General features: G+C 36.5%; 1 protein-coding gene across 1 annotated transcript in view; it reads right to left on the reverse strand.

The window, feature by feature from the left end:
• Window positions 1–21289, reverse strand: part of LOC107686886 (retinoic acid receptor RXR-alpha-A) — a 124126-nt gene that overhangs the window by 33059 nt on the left and 69778 nt on the right. The window contains exon 4 of the mRNA XM_016484030.1: window positions 8913–9151. Within this exon, the coding sequence (XP_016339516.1) occupies window positions 8913–9151 (239 nt within the window). The remainder of the gene's footprint in view (window positions 1–8912; window positions 9152–21289) is intronic.

Consider the following 21289-nt stretch of genomic DNA (forward strand, 5'->3'; position numbering starts at 1 on the left):
TTCAAAGCTATAAAATGCAGGGATTTTACCAAAGTAAAATGGAGTAAAATCCATTTATGTTAAATTAATAATGACATAAATTCATTATATTAACCATAACAAACTATATTTGACACAGGTCTCTTGAAGCATCTTGGAGACGTTGCCACAGTTCTTCTGGATTTAGTCTGTCTCCGTTTGTTCTGTTATTGATATAACTGATATTTCCTACTGACACACTACAGCAAAAGATAAAAATAACCGACTTAAAACCATTTTTTAGCTGGTGAAAATACTAGTGTTCTAATAATTTTGGCTCGTGCCCATTAAAGCATCATGGCTGTCATTAATATATACGACTGTAATATGAATAATTGTGATAAATGATTTAATTTATTGTTTTGTTCAAGTCACTTAAAATTTAAGCATCAAGTTATTTATTCCTCATAGTAAATTAGGTCAATCTGATTTCTTTCAAAATTTTGAAAACTTTCACCTAAATGATAATTAGTTCAAATATTTTAAATATTCTCTTTTTGGGGAAAACAAGCAAAAATAAATAAAATAAATAAATAAATAAACCAAACCAAACCACAAAAACAAAACAGAAAACCAATCAACCAAAGCAATTATGCATGTTTATCCGTCTCTTAGATGTTTAATAATGCCTATTTTAAGCTGATTTTACAAATGACACATTCATTTAACGTTCAGAGCCTGACTTCTATGTCAATCTGTCGTCACAACAAACTCCAACCCCAATCCACGCTTGACTGGGATGTGTACATCAGCGCATGGAAAAGCTCTGCTGATAACGGCGACTTTATCCTTATCTCTAAACACTGCAGGGCACCGGGCCGATCCCCTCTGCCTGATAACCCACTCAACATCTGACCTCCGATCTTTCACACCCATTACTCACTCCGAGTGTGACCTCACAGAGGCTGCTGTCAGTAGCGATGTGGGAGACACATTTGGAGCCGTCCCTGTGGACATGGCTGTCAGCGGCAGTAAGTTAGCCCTGTTTTGTATCAGCCCTAAAGGCGAGTGCCGGTGTCATTTGGGCTCTTGCAGTGAAACGCTTCTCGACAGGGTGTTCAACTCTTAAACATGCATCATTTAGGCGCATCTCAATGCAGTTTTGGAAGCCTGCCAGCCATTAGAGCTGTATCATAATGCAAACACTACAGAAATGATTGATGCAAAAAAAATGCAAAGACCATTTTTTAAATTCTCAAAAAAAAAAACAATTTTTTTTTTATACAAGTAAATATATACCACATATATCATACATAATTAATATATATTATATTTTATTGAAAATGCATGAAATACAGAATATTATTGAAATACTGTTTCTCGACCAATTAGCAATTAGATAATAACAATAGGAATTACATAATATATAATAAACAATAGAAATTAGGTAAAAAAAAAAGTTATCTGAAAACAATTTTTTATATCTTACAAAATTGTATATTGTTTAAATATTTTTTTTAGTATACAAAAAGTTTTTTTTTGCATTGCAGATAAATACAAACGTAAAAAAAAACTATTTTGTGAGTTAATAGACTGTTTCCAATTGTTTGTGAGATGATTATCAAATTGTAGTTTTACTATTATTAATCCAAAAATAAGTGAACGTTATTTTATTTCTTCTTACCCCTATGCATTAATCCCATTCAGCCAGGTTATGATGCCTTTGCTGACAGCTAAGTGTTTTATGTTCACACAGGCGCACATGCATGTACACACATGAACTCCAGAAACCTTTCCATATGTATGGATAAGACTGATGTCATATCTGGTTCAGAGAGTTTGCTCCTTCCTGTCGAAGCCAAGCAAGCTGCATCATCCTCTCCAAGGCAAAATATAAATGATCTGCACAGCAATCAAGACAACACTAGTGGCCAACCACTATCCTGCAGCCTCATGCAACTCGTGCAAGTCAGAGAAAGAGAGGCAGATCTGATACCCGCTGCTCCATTCTGTCTGGCTCCTGCTGTGCATGATGTCTGTGCTTTGGTAGACTGTGCTGGGCCAAGACAGATTATAACCATAGAGCCATTTCCTCTGAAGAAATGTTGTATGGTGGAATAATTGCCTAGAGCTGAAACAGCTGTCAGCATCCAGAGCTAATCTCTGAGTGTGGATAATCATCACTGGAGCGCAGTGTTTGCAACAATTGCCATGTGCCTGCATTGTTAAAGCCCTAACGAAACATGGAGATTTGTAAATGCTGATTATTAAAAAATAAGTGACACTTTAAACAGAGGTTAATAAAATAAAATACTAGAAGAGAAAATGCATTAAAAAAATCAAAATTTTCAGTCTGGACCTTGGGATAAGCCACCTTCACAAGTGCAAAACACAAGCACTCAGAGCAAACAAAACGCAAAGCAAAGAAGCCGTCCTTGAGCTCACCAGATAATGCCTCCACTAATTTCAAGGTTTTACTTGAGAAATAAACCATGAAAGCTGAAAAATATATCATCAGCTTTGTGTTCGAGGGCTTTTGTGTACAAGTATCAAGGTTGCAAGGAAGCAATTAACAGGCAAAATCTGCAGCTTCTACCGCATGGACTCTGCACATCGTCTGAGGACACAGATAGAGGTAGAAAGCGAGAAGAGAGAGTTTTTTGGTGAAGTAAAAGTAAATGTGCATTGTGTATCTCTCAACACTCAGCAAACAATTCTTTTGTGCACAACATCAAAATCCCCTTTTCTGCCTCTTTAGAAAATCCCCTGCAAGCTGAGCCCCTTTGAGAACATTTGAAACAACTGTTATTAAAAGTGTTCTCTCCTCCAATCACACACTCGCAGTGTGTTTTACCCTTAAGAGCAGTTCACTTCTGCTTTTCTCAATAGAAGTCTAAAAGTTAGAAAGGACGAGTCACCGTGCACCCAGGTTTGGGTTAGAAGTTTCAAGGGAGCTCTCTGTCTTTCTTAGCGAGCATACACTTTGGCGCACAAAGCCTATTAACAACAGTCGCCAAGATAAGAGTTTCTTTTGCTAATGTGATGTTTGTGTTTCATATTTCATAAATATATCAGTTTGAATCTAAACTTTGCTTGAACTTTATTTAATAGGGGCTAATTGTTTTAGAGACTGAGCTGTACTGTAAACACACTTCAGTGCCAAACCAACCATTCGGTCAGAACAGAGACGGCATGAAGCACGATGCTTAATATGCTGTCTGTTGGAATAGAAGTCCCACATTCAGTTAAAAAAGTCCATGTTGTTTACCAATTTAATACATAAATAAAATAAAATAAAACAAGACGTAGGCAAAAGAGATCAGAATAAAAAACTAACAAAAAATAACAAAATAAGAAAATCACAGAGACCTTATTTATAAAATAAAATAAAACATGGTAATGTTTAGAGATCAGAATTGAAAAAAAAAACAAACAAACCGCTAAATAAAAAATCTAAAGCAAAATTAACATACTGGTAATATCTATAGATCAGAATATCAGAGACTTTACTCTCTTTGAAAATAAAATAAAATAATAATATAAAACAAGACATAGGCAAAAGAGATCAGAATAAAAAAAAAAACTAACAAAAATAACAAAATAAGAGATCAGAAAATCACAGAGACCTTATTTATAAAATAAAATAAAACATGGTAATGTTTAGAGATCAGAATTGAAAAAAAAAAAAAGCAAAAGCAAAATTAACATACTGGTAATATATATAGATCAGAATATCAGAGACTTTACTCTCTTCGAAAATAAAATTAAATTAAATTAAAGGCATAGGTAATAGATAAGACTATCATAGAGATTTGACACTTTTGAAAAAAATAAAAAATAAAAAAAATAAAATAATACTTAAGACAAGACAGTGGTAATATTTAGAGAAGAGAATATCAGAGACTCTTGACTTTGGCCTAAAACATGCTAGCAACCAATTAAAATTCTAATGCTAATACATCCGAGCATCAAAGCAGTGATTTTTGGCTAAGATTTTCACACTGGCACCGAAGGAGTTAACAGACAAAGTCTGAAAGTGAATAAAGCTGAAACTTGAAACATGATCAGTCGCTTTTATATTTTTGTTCTCTCTTTACCCTCTTCCCACAAACCTTGGGATCACATCTGAATGCAAAATAACAAAAGAGACATATTTTCCTCATTAGAGGCCCTGTGAAAGCATCGCAGTCAAGGCCAGAGTTTGTATTCTATCCTACTCCCCCCACAGGCTTCACAGAGCTGAGCAAATACTTGCCTGAAGGGGTGCTCGCTTTGTCAGAACTCATGGGTACTTTTTTCTCCATATGGTCTCAAAGTTAACTATTGGCTACATATGTAATGTATTAAATTCACATCATCACGCCCTAAAGGAATATTCCAGGTTACATACAAGTTAAGCTATACTTATCAGACTAATACTTAAGAACTGTTGTGAAAATGATATAAAACCATGTAAACATAAAAAGGACACTGTAGGTGCACCACTCTCAATACACCTTTTTTACTCATTGCAGCCCAAACCGTACAATAAACCAGTAGATGTCTGTCCATGGGGTCATAGGGTCACAACCTCCAGAACAGATTGACGGGTGGCACCACAGGGGTCATGGGATCAAGTACTTGCTGCTATTTAATGAATCACAGGATGACAGTGAAGGCGAGATGACAGCTCTTCCTTACTAGACGATCCCCAAACCTGCGTCCAACACAAAGGCTGAAACTAACCAAAAATATGTGTACCTGCAGGAGCCTTAAAGGCATAGTTCACCCAAAAATTCTGTCATTAATTACTTGCCCTCATGTCTTTCCAAAACCATAAGACCTTTGTTTATCTTCGGAACACAAATTAAGATATTTTTGATTAAATTTGAAAACTTTCTGACCCTGCATAGATAGCAACACAACTGGCCCAGAAAGGTAGTAAGGACATCATTAAGGGGGTCCTATTATGCTCTTTTACAAAGTCTTGATTTTGTTTTGGGGGTGTACTAGAACATGCTCTCATGCTTGGTGGTTGGAAAAACGCATTATTTTTCACATAATTTACATTATTACAATACCTTTCTCCCCAGCCTGGCACACACGGCTCGATTAGTTCCGGGTTTGATGAAGGCCCGCCTTCTGAAAAACTAAATGTGTTGTGATTGTTTAGCTGTCCCAGTGCGTTGTGATTGGCGAACAGCTTAGACAGTGTTTCAGTACTACCACACCCCCTTGCCAAAGCCGCAAGTTCCGTCTGCTTCGATATAGTTAAGGATGGCGTCAATATTGCCATATCAATTTGAGCCGGATTCAGACCCCGAGAATATTAAACAACAGAAGCACGCACGGATATTGCAAGACATATTAGAGTCGTAACGTTATTGTTGTTTTTTTTTTTTTGGCTAAATCACGTTTTAGATAGGATGTCAACAACCGCTTAAAAATAACTGCATTTACTATGTACAGATAAGTGCAACGGTAATATGTATTATGATTATTGTTCTTTAATTCTAACATTATAACAAGAATTGCAGTGAAACTGTTATACAGTTGAATTTATTTATACCATAAGTCTCGAAATAGAAGTGTAAATTCTACAAATTACATCATTGTCCAGTATTGTACTGTCAGCAATTTATAAAAACGTTTTCATAATTGTAACATATACATAATTATTCAGGTGCACGTGTAATAACTTGCGAAAACTTGATGCTACAGTAGCACTTCCTCTTCGTCGTCTTGTCTGATGCACTCAACCAAGTGTTCTAACCACGAAAATCCATGTGACATCAGTGGTTCAAACCATAATGTTATGAAACTGAGAATACTTTGTGCGAAAAAAACAAAAACAAACTTTATTCAACAATTTCTTCTCTCCCGTGTCAGTCTTCGACGCACCTTCAGGACAGTACCACGAGGTATATATAATTGAAAGTAGAGGTGTTACTATCTTACATATTCACTGACTGATTAAAAATGTGTCTTATTAAATGATATGTATAAATATACATACATAAATACATATATAAGAAATATTGCCCACTTATCTGTAGTTATCGCTTGTTATTATCGTAGATAAGCTAACTACTTTTCCAAAAGTATAATCTAAATACTTAGTACAATAATAGTAGATTAAAAAGTTTGAAAGTAGTTTCCTCAACATGGATAATGACTTTCCAGTAACAATTTCCAGTACAGTACACACTGAACCAATAGAAGCCATTTAGGCTGGATTGAGAGCTAGCAAATGTTCGGGGATTCTTCTGTGCAGACAGAGCGGTGTCTCTGCTGTGACTGTCACTGGAAGTGTAAACCGAACCACGTTCTACCTCATGTGTGCCAGCTGCGGGGAGACGGCAGAGTCTGTGCTGTGCCAGGGCTGGTGGGATTGAGGTCTACAGGTGGCTGACAGCGTTTGTGATTGTGTGTGCAAGACTGAGTCACTGAAGCTATGGCTGTGGGTCGTCTCTGTCAAATCCAGCCTCCCCAAGTGTGGCCAATCCAAACATTTCAAAAGAAAAGAGAGATATCCATGAAAGCCACAATCCAACTCAAACAAATGTGCATTGTACAATGCTGTTTTAGAGAGGTGGATGCTGTTATGATGTGAAACTGTACACAGACACACTAAACTAGACAAAACAAAAACCTATTGTTTTACACTCAGTAGGTGCCATGACACTGCCAGTACAACACTTAAAATCTGAGACACAACCCTGAGGTGCTGGCATATTACAAAATATTTATGTAAAAATAAAAATAAATGAGATTAACGAGAGCATTTCAGCATTTATATGCCACAGGAAAGAAAGTATAAGAATAATACAAATAAAAGAAATAAAGTCATAAATAACTACAAAAATGAATATATAAAAGAGTGATTTAATATACAAATTAGGTCTGTCGAATCGAATAATCGCATCCAAAATAAAAGTCTGTGTTTACATATTATTTGTGTGTGTACTGTGTATATTTATACGTAAATATATTTACATATAATATAAATCATATCTAAATATATGAATAAAATAAAAATATATACAGACATTTAAATATTCCAATATATGCATGTACAGTATGTGTGTATTTATATATATATACACATATAAATATACACAGTACACATTACACATTGTATAAAACTTTTATTTTGGATGCGATTCATCAAAATTAATCGATTTGACAGCTCTAATACAAATAAAATAATTAATGGTTTAATTTAGTAAAAATTATCCTTTATGGTTATTAATTTACGTAAATTTGGTCTTTATGAAAGTGAAAATTAAATAAGTGAATTAAACTTTCTTGCCCATTGTTGGCAAACTTTAAGGACTCCAATGTAAAAATGACGCTCAAAAAGTGCAAGTGGTTAAATTTGCTGGTGTTAAACCTCTGAAACGAATATTTAGGGAACAAAACGATGATTGATCTTGACTCTTGCCGTGTGTATGTTGAATGTTGTGGAATTGCATAGCGTGTTGCTGGGCGGTTGGTGCCAGTGGGGTGCCTGTTCCAGATCCTCTGAGGTTAAATACAGAGGGACCGAGTCGCAACCCCGTTCCACCCGGCTGGGCCTGAAAACAGCCAGTCAGCCGAGTGCTAAACATAAGTGACAAATGCCGTCTGACTCAAATCACCTTCCATCAGACCCCATGACTGCCTCCCACCCAGAGAGAGAGAGATGAACAGTGCTGTGTAAAGAGGAAACTGGTTTCTCTAGGCACCTCTTACTACTGTAAATCAATGCAATAACCAAATCTGCACTCAAAATTTCAGCATTTGTACAGTACAGACAATCGAAGCTTCAGATACAGATGTGATTGATCATGAATGGCTCATTGAAAACTGTCTAAGATGGAAACTAATGTATTGAACCAATATATTTGGTATTTGGATTGCTGGCTGGACTCTGACAACTGTTGCTACCAAATAACAGCAAGTTTAAAGACACAACGAAATTGTTTATCAATGTTTTTTGTCATGTGTTGATGAATTTTCCATTGTTCAAAGGTTTCAAATAGGGCTGCACGATTAATCGCATGCGATATTTATCGCGCATCTTATCAGTAAAGCCGGTTCTGTAATCAGCATGTTCCAATTTTCCAACTACAACACTTTTGTGTGAAATATCTGGTAAAAGTGTCATTTTTATAGAATTTTGGGTTTTCTTTTATCTGTAACTATACTATAGTTCATTGTTAATTCATGTTTATTCATAATAGTTCTAATTTTAATTTATATTTAACCCCCCACCCACCACACAAATATATAATACTGTATGTATTAAAGTAGAAATTAACATTAACTAGATTGATGAATGCTGTAAAAGTATCTTTCATTGCTATTTTAACCTTAACTTACCTCATATTAGAGAATAGAACCTTTGAATAAATTTTACAGTATTTTACAGAAATACAATATAGACCTCCAAGCTATCAAACATGTATTAAAAGGGCCTTAAACTGGATTATGTGATGTATAAACCTGACACATAGCTCAGAAAGTATTTTTTTTTTTCAGTTTGTATTCAATGTATTCACTTCAAAATCCACTTTAACTTCCTAGAAATGAACAATGTTATAATTTAAAATGAGTGAAAAGCTTGGCGAAAAACCTCAGTACAAATATCAATGAGAAAAAAAGGACAACACTCCACTTTTCCCCCCACATACACGTGAATTTAAAAACCATTTCACTCTTGTGGATCAGGCTTTCAAAGAAAACTAGGACACTGCCAGCTTTGATGTCTTAATTGTGAGCCTTTTTTTAAATGACAAAGAGATGTGCAGGCCTATTTATGGAACAAAAGACAGATTGAGCGAAAGTACTGAAAGAGAGCGAGTGAGACAGAATAGACGAGTTAAACTGAACGATTTGTAACAATGTTTAATTATGAAGCACAAATACGATTTCTGGATTCGAGCGCTTCTTTAAATACAGCTCTAATGGAGGGTCTCAGAGTGTGGCCCTACCTGTGGGCTGATGCTGGGGCCGTAGCCCATCCCGGGTGACGCCATGGAATGTGGCCCCATGGGTGAGCTGATGACAGAAAAGGGAGAGCCCAGGCCGTTCATGGGCGAGCTCAGAGTGCTGATGGGGGAGTGCAGAGACCCCGAGGGGCCTAATGAAGTCGGGCTCAGCAGTGACGGATGCATCCCCCGGTGGGACGTGGGTGAGCTAAGAGGAGAGGACGTCACCTGTCCCGAGGAGTCTGTGGGAGGAAAGTGGAAGGAAGTGATTAGAACATTTACCAAACATTTAGTCTGCAGGTATTCACTAAAAAACGTCAGAAAAGAGACGATTTCCTCTTTCCAAGTATTAAGACGTGAGACAGGCAGCTACAAGCTTATACGCCAGAGAGACAAACAGAGAGGGAGAGAAAGCCCTGTTGGGACCTTTTCACCCGCTTGCTGAACCTTACATTGCATGATTATTCTGAGAAAGTAACAAAAGACAGACAGTCACATGGGTGCACTGCACTTCTTTATCATCTAGAGCAGAGGTCACCAATTAGTGGATTGTGAATAATTTACCATAAATTAATATAATTAGAAGCATTTTTTCCTCCACATGGCAAAACTGAGCTTCTGAAGAGAGCATATCAGGCAGGTTTCAAGTGAAAGGAGATGCTATTTATGAGAATCTAATGCTTTTTCCCTTAAAAAAAAAGATTTTCTATGCCACAGACTAGCTGTTTTTGGTTGCTCACTGAACCTTTACATCCACTGCAAAGCTGATTCAGAGCCATGTCTAGAAGGGGGAAAATCACTGTATAAAATTGATAAAAATAAATGAACACACATTTTTATACATTTACAGAATTTTAAATACAATTTTTAAGCAATTTTATATAATTTACACCATTTTTTAAATAATGTTTTACACTAGTTTAGTTGCATATAGATAGATAGATAGATATTACAATTTTACACTAATTGTTTTATATTTGCTCACTTGTGGTTTGTCAAAACATTATATTCACTGCAAAGGTGATTTGGAGCTATTTATATAGTGAAAATCACTATAAAAGTACACTTCATTTTTAAGCAATTTTATACTGGCTAAATAAGCACAGAGAGAGGATATCTTCACTATTTAGGACTTAATATTCCTTTTTATATGGTATTTTGGCTGTCATGTTAAATATTTACATTGCATTTTCCTGAAGTTCATATTAATTATTTAATTTCAGGGCTTTTTATACCAATTTTAAAATGTTGGTATCTTTACACTGGGAGCACAAAATTGATGCCTCAAAGTAATGCCTTCGTAGAAATTTCACTAATTTCTGGAACAGTGATTATTTTGGCACCTTTGATTGTTCAGAACATTGCTGGGAAGGAAATGCAGAAACTGGACTTCTTGGAAGTTTAACTGAACACACCTACTCTAGTACATGTTTATGGGCTTTGGGAACGCTTCAGAAAACAGAGAGCGAGAAAGAGACTGCGAGCGAGATACAAGGTCAAGGCTCTAAGGATGCCATCTGATTAGGTGCAGACTCATTTTCTGCTTCCCTTCTCGCCCCATTCTCCACTCCTCCGATCTCCTTGAACCTGTCCGTCATGCTGCCAGCTGTCATCAAGAGACGAGGGAGGTACATCTGTCAGTCTTGCCTGGGTGACAAGGCCATATTTCCTGTGTCCATGACTGCTAAATTTCCCTCTCTCTAACCTTGTCTTGTTCTTGGCTCACTTTCATCTAGCTCACACTTCCTTTCTTCCTCCCTTTATCTCTCTCTGTCATTTCAAACCTGCAGGCTTCCATGAATCTTCTAGATTTCATTACAGTAAATCTTGGAGGGTTGAAGCGGTACCAAAAATTTTTCTAAATAAAAACTTGTAATTAAAACTAAGCACAGAACAAAGAAACACCAAAATGCATGCAAATGTTTCATGCGTTTCGTGACTTAATCCCTTTACGCAAGCGCCGAGACTCACAACAGGCTAGTTTCATAAGGGGGCTGCACAAAATACGGATGATGTATTACTCAATTAGGTGACAGTTGAGAAAAACAGCATGTCCAGTCTGTGTTTTCCAGGAGCTCTCTGCCTCCGCTTGCCTGATGTCACTTCACAGTGTCTTGTGAAGGATTCCAGGCCAAAAGGCACTCGAGAGGGCGGATGGTGTATATAAGAAAGAGAGCTTGTCAGCGGGTATACTAGCGGCTGCCTGCCTGCCAGATCCGCCACGTCAAACACTTCCCCCTACATCCTGGCCTCCTCTGGAGCACTTCCTGCAAACACCCTGAAATCAGCTGCAGCGAAGAGAGACACTTCTGTCGGTGCATTCATATACACATTCACACCTGCTGATTGCCAAAAAACAGCGATTAATTCATTCTCTAATGTCACGGTGTCACATAAACAGGAAAACATGGTTTCCTGGCACATGGAAGTGTAACGCAATCATTATTCAGTCTAATGAGGGTTTTATCGTGCGGTGATAAGACCCCCTGAGATGGTGGTCCGCTTCAGAAACACTTTGATGCCAATCTGTCAGTGGACAGCTGCAACACACTGGGGACACAGCTGATCCAGGGTCAGTTCGGAAGTGTGATGCCTTATTCTAACCAGGTGTGATGCATCAAATTTCAGTATCATGTGTGTTACCATGATGGTGTTTAGTGTTTGTGTGAATGACATTGTGCACCTTCTATATATATCTATATATATCTATTAGGGGTGGGACAATATATCGATATGGCGATATATCGTTGTCCTTCTCCATGTGATACGAAAATCGATATCTGGCGCCAAATATCGATATTTTAATTACTACAATAAGGCACTCTATATAGATTTAGTTCTGGCAACCATAGCTGCCGGTATTTTACCGTAAATGTCACAGATTGTTTTTTTTACAGTGTAACCCGTTTCTACATTTCTGTATCCCATTACAGGACACTATGCTATAAAACAGTACACATATTTCTTTTTTGTCCCGTCTCTCGCACATCTTTTATTTTCCCATTGTCATATTTTGTCTTAACCTGTTTGGTTGGGAAGAGAAACATGTGTTACAAGCAATCTGAGAAAGCGTCTGTAAAACCATCAGGGTGCCGTGCTACCTGAAGCTCACCGGATAAATATGCTAGCTAGATTAGATAAGAGCAGTAAAGACAGAAAACACAGCCCTGGCAAAGTCTAAAGAAGAGTGGCAGCCCTCCAAGCTTCACCCTATGCCAAAACACAGCTGTCATCTGCTGCTGATCACCTCAAAGGCATCTGACAGGTACAAACCAGCAAATAAATCATCAGGAATCAGGATCATTATCTCACTACATCAGCTCCAGGACATATTGGAGAAAGATGCCCTGCGTAATGCACAACAGGTTGCCCAGCCTTTTAGAGGAGGTTGGGGGAGGTCAGACAAGGGTTTGCAATCTATTCACTTACATTAATTCGCATAAAAAGCAGGTATGCAAGCAAATGCATCTTTTACTGCATATAAAAAGTTTGTTGAATCTGCAACCCAAATAGACATCTGACCAAAAGAGGATCTAAACATTACAGATTTACCAGGCTGAGAATCAAAAATAGAGGAAACTCATTTTGTTGGTTTTAAATAAAAAAATTATAATAATAAATAACAATAAATGAAAGGAAATTAAACTAGGCTGCATGGGTTTGAAACAGAAGTAAATGGCATATCAGAAATTTCTAAATTAAATGCACAAATTCATAGAAATGTACAAACTGTATAATTGATTGAAATAAATAAATGCAAAATAATGTCACATGTTTACAGTCACACCAAAATTCACACTTGATTTGACATGTTATTTCCATAATTTTTCAATATCCAATTTCCATGATTTTACAATAATCAGCCATTTGTAATGGCTACATAAGAATAATAAAAAAAAATGTATATAACCAAAGAAACACTTTAGATCTACACATAATTAAAATAATTTTTGGCTAGATAAATTTCCATGATTTTTATCAGAATCGTCCAAAAGTTTTCTAATTTCTATGGCTTTTTAAGGCCTGAAAAATAAATCCCGTTTTTAATATTTCCAAATTTTGCAGGAATAATCACCTTTGGACCTTGCAACACAGCAAACCAAGTGATGTGTGCTGTTTAGATCCACTATTCACTATGTTATGTGAATTTATAGGTTTATAGGAATTTATTTGCATATTCATGAATAAGTAAATGAAATGTGAATTCCTGTGAGACCTCACATTAAAACACTAATAATTGGCATCCTATAGCTCCATGGTGGCGCTCTACACACCCTTTGAAAGAAACGAAGGGACAGAGTAAAGGTGAAAGGAAAGAAAGCGATCTCCTGTTCTCTGTCACATGATACCCAAAGACCACACACAAACGCACACACACGCCTGCTCACTATCATGTTGGGCCTGCTGGTGTGATGACTACATGACTAATGTTTGCACTTGAAAGGAGCTGAATGGGTATGATTGGTTGGGAGAGCCTCTCTTGTATTCTTCTGATCTCCGCTTCACAGGTTTGCTGTGACAGGCGCTTTAACCACAGTTTCATATTCATTCCACTTATTGCTCTGGGCCGGTTACATCACTGCTGAAGAACAAAGTGAGCATGCATTCCTGTAGCAAGATAAACGGAGTCCATAAATGACTGCCACGGCTAGCTGTAATTTGTCTGGAAAACATACGGGTGGGAAAAGACCCTTTACAGGTGGATGCCTCAGGAGATACACATGTAAAAATGTGTTTTGACGAAGAAAATAATATATTTTGAAAAACATTTCCATCTCCCTTTCATTAAATAGACAAAAAAAAATCTTCAAAATGTCTTTTACGTTCCACAGAAGTCAGTCAGTCATGAGGGTGAGCAAATGATGAGAATTTTCATTTTGGGGTGAACTATCCCTTTGATGTGTGCATGGACAAAACAATCCTCTCCTTTCCTCACTGTCTGAATCCAACCGGTCCTGGCGTGTCCTGTTGGTGCTAAGAGCTAGTGGGCATCTGCAACAGCAGCGTCTGCATTATGAATGAAAAACAGGAGCAGAGCTGCACAGGGCTGAGAGTCTGCAACAGTTGTTCATCTCTATAATTCATCTTCTAATGCCAGAGAGGAGGATGGAGATCCTGAGAGGGAAAACGCCAGGTCTGATCATTCTCCACAGGTGGCTATCAGCTAATAAAGGGGTTTAACTAGGGCTGTGAATCTTTGGGTAGACAGCGAATCGATTCGATTCACGATTCATAGGTTTTCGATTCGATTCGATTCAAGAAAGATTTTTGCAAATTCAGAACGATTCAATTCACAATTAAATTCGATTCGATTAACGATTAGATTCTGCATTCTTTAAGTGCATTCACAGGATTATTTAAATGCTTCCCCTAAATTCTTTAAATGCTTAGTCAGGGGGCAAATTACACAGCAGCCTTTATGGTTAGAGCACCATAGGTTACAGAAAAAAACCCCACTTTTGTCCATTGTTAGATGCTAGTTTAATTATGCTATGGCATGACATGGCACATGTAGAAATGTATGTAAGCCAAGATTTAAAAAAAAGAGCTTTAAAAGTATTATGTATAGGCTAACATTTTGTCACACCAGGGGCATAGCCATCATTTCAGAAGTGACAGAAATGTCAAATACAATAGTTTTATGTATGCATGTTTTATTATGATTTTTATTATTTTTTTTACAAGGAATTATTTTCTTATCTCTTACTTTGAATTTCCTATAAGAAATCAAATGCACTGCTGGACAATAATCAATCATTTGTAATCTACAATTTTTTCCTAATGCCAATTTTATGATCGTTTTACATACTACAAACAATTATTTCAATTTTCTGCACAGAATAAGGTAGAAAATATACTTTATAGTTTCTGTACTGTAATAAATGATATGTCAATTAGCACTGCATCATTCATAAATTTTATTTATTTATTTATTGTGTTTATTGTTTTAACGTTTCATTCGACTTTTTATTCAGTTTAGCTGCAGATATAGCCTGGCACATCTTAAGATTACTCAGGTTTAGTAACTTAATCTAAATACTTTAGAATACTTTGAAATACTTAAGCTATACACAAAGGAACATATTAATGTCTTGTTTGTATGTTTTCCAACTCTAAATAAAAGTGACATCTACCAGTCATAAGATTTGCGTTTTCCTTGCATTTTATTTTTAACAACATCAGTTTTCCACAGCAGTTCTACGAACAACAAAAAAAATGTTGTGTCATTTAAATCTACCAATCAATATAAATTAAATTTGAATACAATGAATGGGATTCCGTGCTGTTTCATGCTGCATTACAAGCTTCAAAACGAATCCAAATACACCAAACATATCATAAAAGCAGCCAAAACAACTGGCACAGTTCTCCAAGTTATTCAATAGATTTGTTTAATGAATGGACCAAACTTTAAGTGATTACTTCACTGATAATCCTCTCTATGGAGAAGCGATCGGCACAAAAGAATCGCTGAGTCAAAATTGACAGGGCTCTTTTCCCAAAGCAACTACGGTCGCAAGTAATTAAATGTCGTTATAGTTCAATGTAATTTAAGAAACACAGTTCGCTACCGAAACACACCCCAGATCTATCCAGTTTAATGTGAACCATTCACACTGGTTTCGTTAAACAAAATAAATTATTCATTTAAAAGATTGAACCAAAAGAATCATCTGTTCACCAACCGGATCATGAACTCGCATTACCGCCAAAGATAATCTATTCTTAAGTAAATAATTGAAGTAAGTAATCACTTTGGTAATCTAAAATACTTTTCGGATGTAACTGTAATTTGATTACCACCTATTTAAAATGTAATTATAACGAAATGCAGTTACTCATATTTTGTATTTTAAATACGTAATGCCATTACATGTATTTCGTTACTCCCCAGCCCTGTTATCAGATAAACCTTGCGCTCTTATTTCAAGGTTGTTGTTAATGCTGTGGTTATTTTATCAGTTTCCTTCGGACATTCGGTTTAACAACATTGTTAAAACACATTTATCATTCAATGAAACTGTGCATATGCTTTTTAGACACTTACATTCTTGCTCCGTCCATGCAATAAATGCGCAGCCTTCGACTGCTCAAGCGATGTCGTCGGTATGACCGAGAGCCATTGAAAAACTACAGAAAAGTAAAACTACTTCACTTTAGCATTACTGGCCACGAGTACTAAGGAGAGATCACACTCAAAAAAATGTGTCAGTGAGAGGAACTGAGCGCGAGCGCAATCCTGTGACAGTCACAGGCGGTAAATAGTGGAGCGCGTGAAGGACAGATGCGAGGGCACGAACACTGTTCAAGGTCTCCATTAATTTGTGCTTGTAGTAATTTAATGTGTATATATTTTGAAAGCATTGAATCACTATAGAAATCGCGATTCATTCGATTCTTAGCGTTTTAAATCGATTAAAGTCCGAAATCGACGATTCACGATTCAAAATCCATGTTTCAAGATCGATGCATATGCATCGTCAGGGTTTGTAATCGATGCATCGTAGAGCAATGGATTGGATTGAGAGGGTTTTATATTACTTCATTCAATTTAGATTATTTTTGATTTTAACATCTTAAAAACCTCAATGTTCATTGGGATTCTCCAAAAAAATAACGGCAGGATGTTCAAACCAGGATGAATATCTGGTGCGAAAAACACTTAATTTGAATTAACAACAACAATTTATATTAGATTGGTGGCACTCATGAGCAGACTATTTTTTAAGCGATAGTGAACAGCAGATAAAGAACCCAAAACTTGTGTTTTTGCACACTTGTTATTGGTGTTATAAGAAAAAAAAAGCTGATTTAAAGCACACTATTCGGCTTATTGTGCTCATGCAAAAGGGTAAAAACTAGAAAACAACACAAGTAAAATCTACTTCACCAATAAACTACATTTACATTTAATCATTTAGCAGACGCTTTTATCCAAAGCGACCTACAGACGACGACAATGGAAGCAATCAAAATCAACAAAAGAGCAATGATATGCAAGTGCTATGACAAGTCTCAGTTAGCTTAACGCAGTACATGTAGCAAGTTTTTTTAATTTTTTTTATTATAAACCGATAGAATAAAAAAAGAATAGAGCAAGCCAGTGTTAGAGGACTTTTTTTGGTTAATTATATAATAAATAAAAAGAAAACAAATAGATAGAATACAAAAAGAATAGAGAAGCTAGTGCTAGGTTTTTTTTTTTAAAGAAAACAAGCAGTTAGTAAATGAATAGAGTGCAAGTCTAAAAGAGGCAAGTTTTTTTACAGAATAGAATTGAAGAATAGAATTAGAATAGAGAGTGCTAGAGTTAGAGGGTCAAATAAAGATGGAAGAGATGTGTTTTTAGCCGATTCTTGAAGATGGCTAAGGACTCAGATTGAGTCAGGCAGGTCATTCCACCAGGAGGGAATATTTAAATTAAAAGTCCGTGAAAGTGATTTTGTGTCTCTTTGGGATGGCACAATAATGCACTGTTCAATTGCACAAACTAGTCAACAAAATTGTTGGATGAGCAGTAATCTTCATGATGTTCCAAACCTGTATGACTTTCTTTCTTCTGCGGAACACAAAAGAAGAAATTTTAAACAGCAATGGGGTCCAAACAACACTAGACTTCATTGATTTTCATTGTATGGACACAAAAACAAAAACAAACAAAAAAAATTCAATCATTCATGGACCTCAAACCTCCAACTTTGCTCAATTCCCCCCCCCAACGTTTTAATATCCACAAATTGTATTAGTTAAACGTAGGGTCCTTCAATCCTTGCCTGACGTTAAAACCATGCCCAATAGATTTATAAACCCAACAGGCGCAGCACTGATCCCATCCTAGCTTTTCCATACTATACTCCTGGGAGCTCTCTGCAGCCAATCTCCAGCACTTTTCCAGGAAAATCCCGGTCAATGCACGTCTCCCTTGACAACAACTACAAAAGGCGCAAATAAGCCCCTCGCAAGACGTCCGCAGAACAGACACTTTCAACTGAAATATGTTGAAGTTTTAGTGCCTTTGAGAAGAAAAAAAAAACTGAAGTGACACACACAATCTATTATTCATAAAAATGTTTGGCACTGGCTGTCGTGCTTTTTTGAAGCCCACAGATTGTGGGCGCTCTGACGGCAGGATGAAACAGATATCATTTGCATCTCTCTGAAAATGCTCAGGTCTATTCGTAGGTAAGGACGAGGGCGAGGGGGGGAAACACAGCAACTTCCTGAGGAACTTTCAAGCCGGCGCTTGAATTAATGCAGGGACTAAAATAAGAACTGGCAACTGGAGAAAATGGAGATTCTATTCTGGATAGGTTGACTTTCGCTAGTGAAAAACAGCAGAGGAGTGATGAGCAAACAGCCGTCCTGGTTCCCGCTGCTGTGTGGAGAGACGGGACTCGCCGACTAACAAGCAACATACAGTATTTAATGTATATCGTGCCTCTTTGACAGTCATTAGTGTTATTCTTATCATTACTGCTTAAACTGCAGCTGTTGTTTATTGTTGTGGATGCAAAATAGACCATGTTTGGTGTGTGTAAATTTTCAGCGTGTGAACGTAAAGACACTAGGCCTGGCGCGGGCATTAATCAGCCATTTTTTCTGTACGTGTTTGTATAAACAGGTTAATCTGCTGCGCGCTGTGTACGCAATGGAAGTAAATAGAGCCGGCTGATGTGTTTACTCTGACTCTGGGAGTGGATGTGGACCGGAGCCACGAAGAACACAAAGCAACCCTGGTGAAGGAGGCCCCTGTTCCTGCACAGGGGGGCCTGGGGCTCCTTCACACCCCACCCTAGAGATATGCTCACCTGTCAGCATACCGTGTGACAGTGTGAAGCCACCGCAAGACTGCCTCTACAAAAAGGCATGCTGGGTAGGACACGGTGGGCAGTTGCTTTTAGACCTTTTAAACTTTTTCCACCCAGAAGGAGACAATCTCAAACAGGAGATCTAAAATGGGGCACAAAGCAATGATTCTGCAGGACATAATGAAAAGAATATTGTGTAGAGGGTGTTTTTCTTGGGTACAACTCTTGGTAAATTTTAATTTTATTTTTTTTACATTGTTCCAGACATATATTTCATCTTTCAATCTTTAACTATAAAAATACATCATAAAAATGGTTTACAATTATGATACAAAAAGTAATCAAAAACGATTGTATTATTAATATGACTTCATACTTTTCATTATGTGAAAAAATATTCACATAATTTTTTTTCAAAAACTACGATCCCTTCCCCACAACACTGTCCAAATAAATAAATAAATAATAAATACAGTTATTTGTCAATTTAATACTTGCTTACCAAGGAAACAACACTCAGCTTGAGATAAAATATGATGATATTATTTACTGGAAATTATACATTTTATTGTGGAAATGACACAATATATCAAGTTGTCATTTTAGTAAAAATATAAAAAATATAATTAATTGTGTTTTAAATACATAATGATAGACAAAATTTGCATTTGTCTTGGCAAAATATCTATATTACTTTATATTACTTTAGTCTATAACGTTCTAAATTAAATATAACTATATATTGTGTGTGTGTGTGTATATATATATTTTTTTCTTTTCTTGTAATATATACATATATTTCTAATCAAGCTGTAATAAGCTATAATATAATATCATTTGGCAAATTATGCAGATAAGTGTGGAATATTCTTAAAAAATATTTAAATGTGTGTTTAGGATATATAATGTAATATATGTAATATAATATAGCTAATATATAATACTAGATATAAAGATTGCTTTAGTAAGACAGCAGAGTCTGCCATTTTATTCTTGTTAAAATATTACAGTTATTATTTCTACAACAGAAATGATGTATTATTAGGCAATACATCAAGTTATACTTTCTTAAGGAAAAAAAAAAAGAAAAATGGTAAAAAAAAACCCAACATTTGTTCCTTTTGCCCTATCATGTCTGTTGGACATTGTTATTGGATAAATTAAACAAGTGATAGGGTAAAAAGTGTGTTTTAAAAGTTTATTTTTCAAAAGTCTACAGAACTAAAAGTGGCCATAGTTGAAGAAACACCCACAGACAGAGAGCCTTTAAGTTTCGTCGTAAGCATCGTTACCGGACGAGATGCAAGTTGACAGCGGAACCGCAAGCATACCGGGACCCAAGAGCAGTTTGAACAGCGATTCCTCTGTTTCTACTCCAAATGATGCATTTGCCAGGGCCTCTAAATCAACAAGCGTTAAGACACACAAAACAACAGTGCATAAAGTGAAAAGAAAAACAAAATAATGAATGTTGGATGAGTATTCACGGGAAAAACCCTGAACTGCCCACAGAGGATATCGCTGAGTGTGGTAAATTGCCACCCACAGTTTGATGGATCTAACGTCTTATTTTCACAGATCTGCTTCTAGAACTGCCATCATTAAGAGCTCAACTCGGCTGTCAGGTTCTCGATTTGTTTGTGGTGTACTGTACAAGTGAGAGATGTTGTTTACCTAGAGGAGAGGAGAGAAAGTGGAGGAGACTCACTTGGCTGAGTATGAGGGCAGATAAGAGGAGATTACAGTTGCTATCGCTCCTCTCGCCCCGCTGCAAACATCACGCCGCTCTGATACGGCCTAATTGTTCTCTTTAACTCAGAGGTGATACGAGTCCCCCCCTGAGCCAATCCATAATCCAGAACATGCAACCCTATGCGCACACACTTTGTCTAAACAACTATACATGCCGCTTATGGTCTCGCCTTTATGAACACAAAGCCAATTCTCATAGAATGTTATTTTTACTTTTCACTAAAGTCGCTTTGATTTAATGGTCCACTGTGTAAGGAAGCCAACTGTGCAGTGGGGAGTTCACACAAAACAAACAAAAAAAAAACATCAGAAACTTTGATGCAGCTCTGTCCCTGCTTTCTTTAGAAGTCATAATTTTGGGAGGGTGGGGAATGAGACGTTGCAGACGTCACTTCCTGTTTGTTGCTGCCGTGTGTTTTGAGTTTGAGCTCCGTCAAGTTAATTCTTTGTCGTCTAATTAATTCATTTGCAAAACAATGCAGCCACAATGTAAAAAAAAAAAAAAAAGCACCTTAAGACACAGTGTAGCTCTGGATGACTTGTTACAGTTTATGTTATTCTGATTTCACAGATACCATCTAAGACCTGACCACATCATAAAAACACATATTTCTAATATGCTATCCATATAGCATGATTTATATAGTCTGATTCACAAGCAAATGACTCTGAGTCGGTTCTTTTAATGAATCATTCATTGCTCTCTGTCAAATACAAAGATGTGGCTTTTTTTTATTGTTAACAGAGCATGATGAATGTTTTCCTTGGTTTGTTTTAGTACTTGCACAAAAACAAAAACAAAAAAAAAAAAAAAAATTA

Source organism: Sinocyclocheilus anshuiensis, unplaced genomic scaffold, assembly GCF_001515605.1.
Source record: "Sinocyclocheilus anshuiensis isolate Anshui unplaced genomic scaffold, SAMN03320099.WGS_v1.1 scaffold1339, whole genome shotgun sequence".
NCBI classification, from domain to species: domain Eukaryota; kingdom Metazoa; phylum Chordata; class Actinopteri; order Cypriniformes; family Cyprinidae; genus Sinocyclocheilus; species Sinocyclocheilus anshuiensis.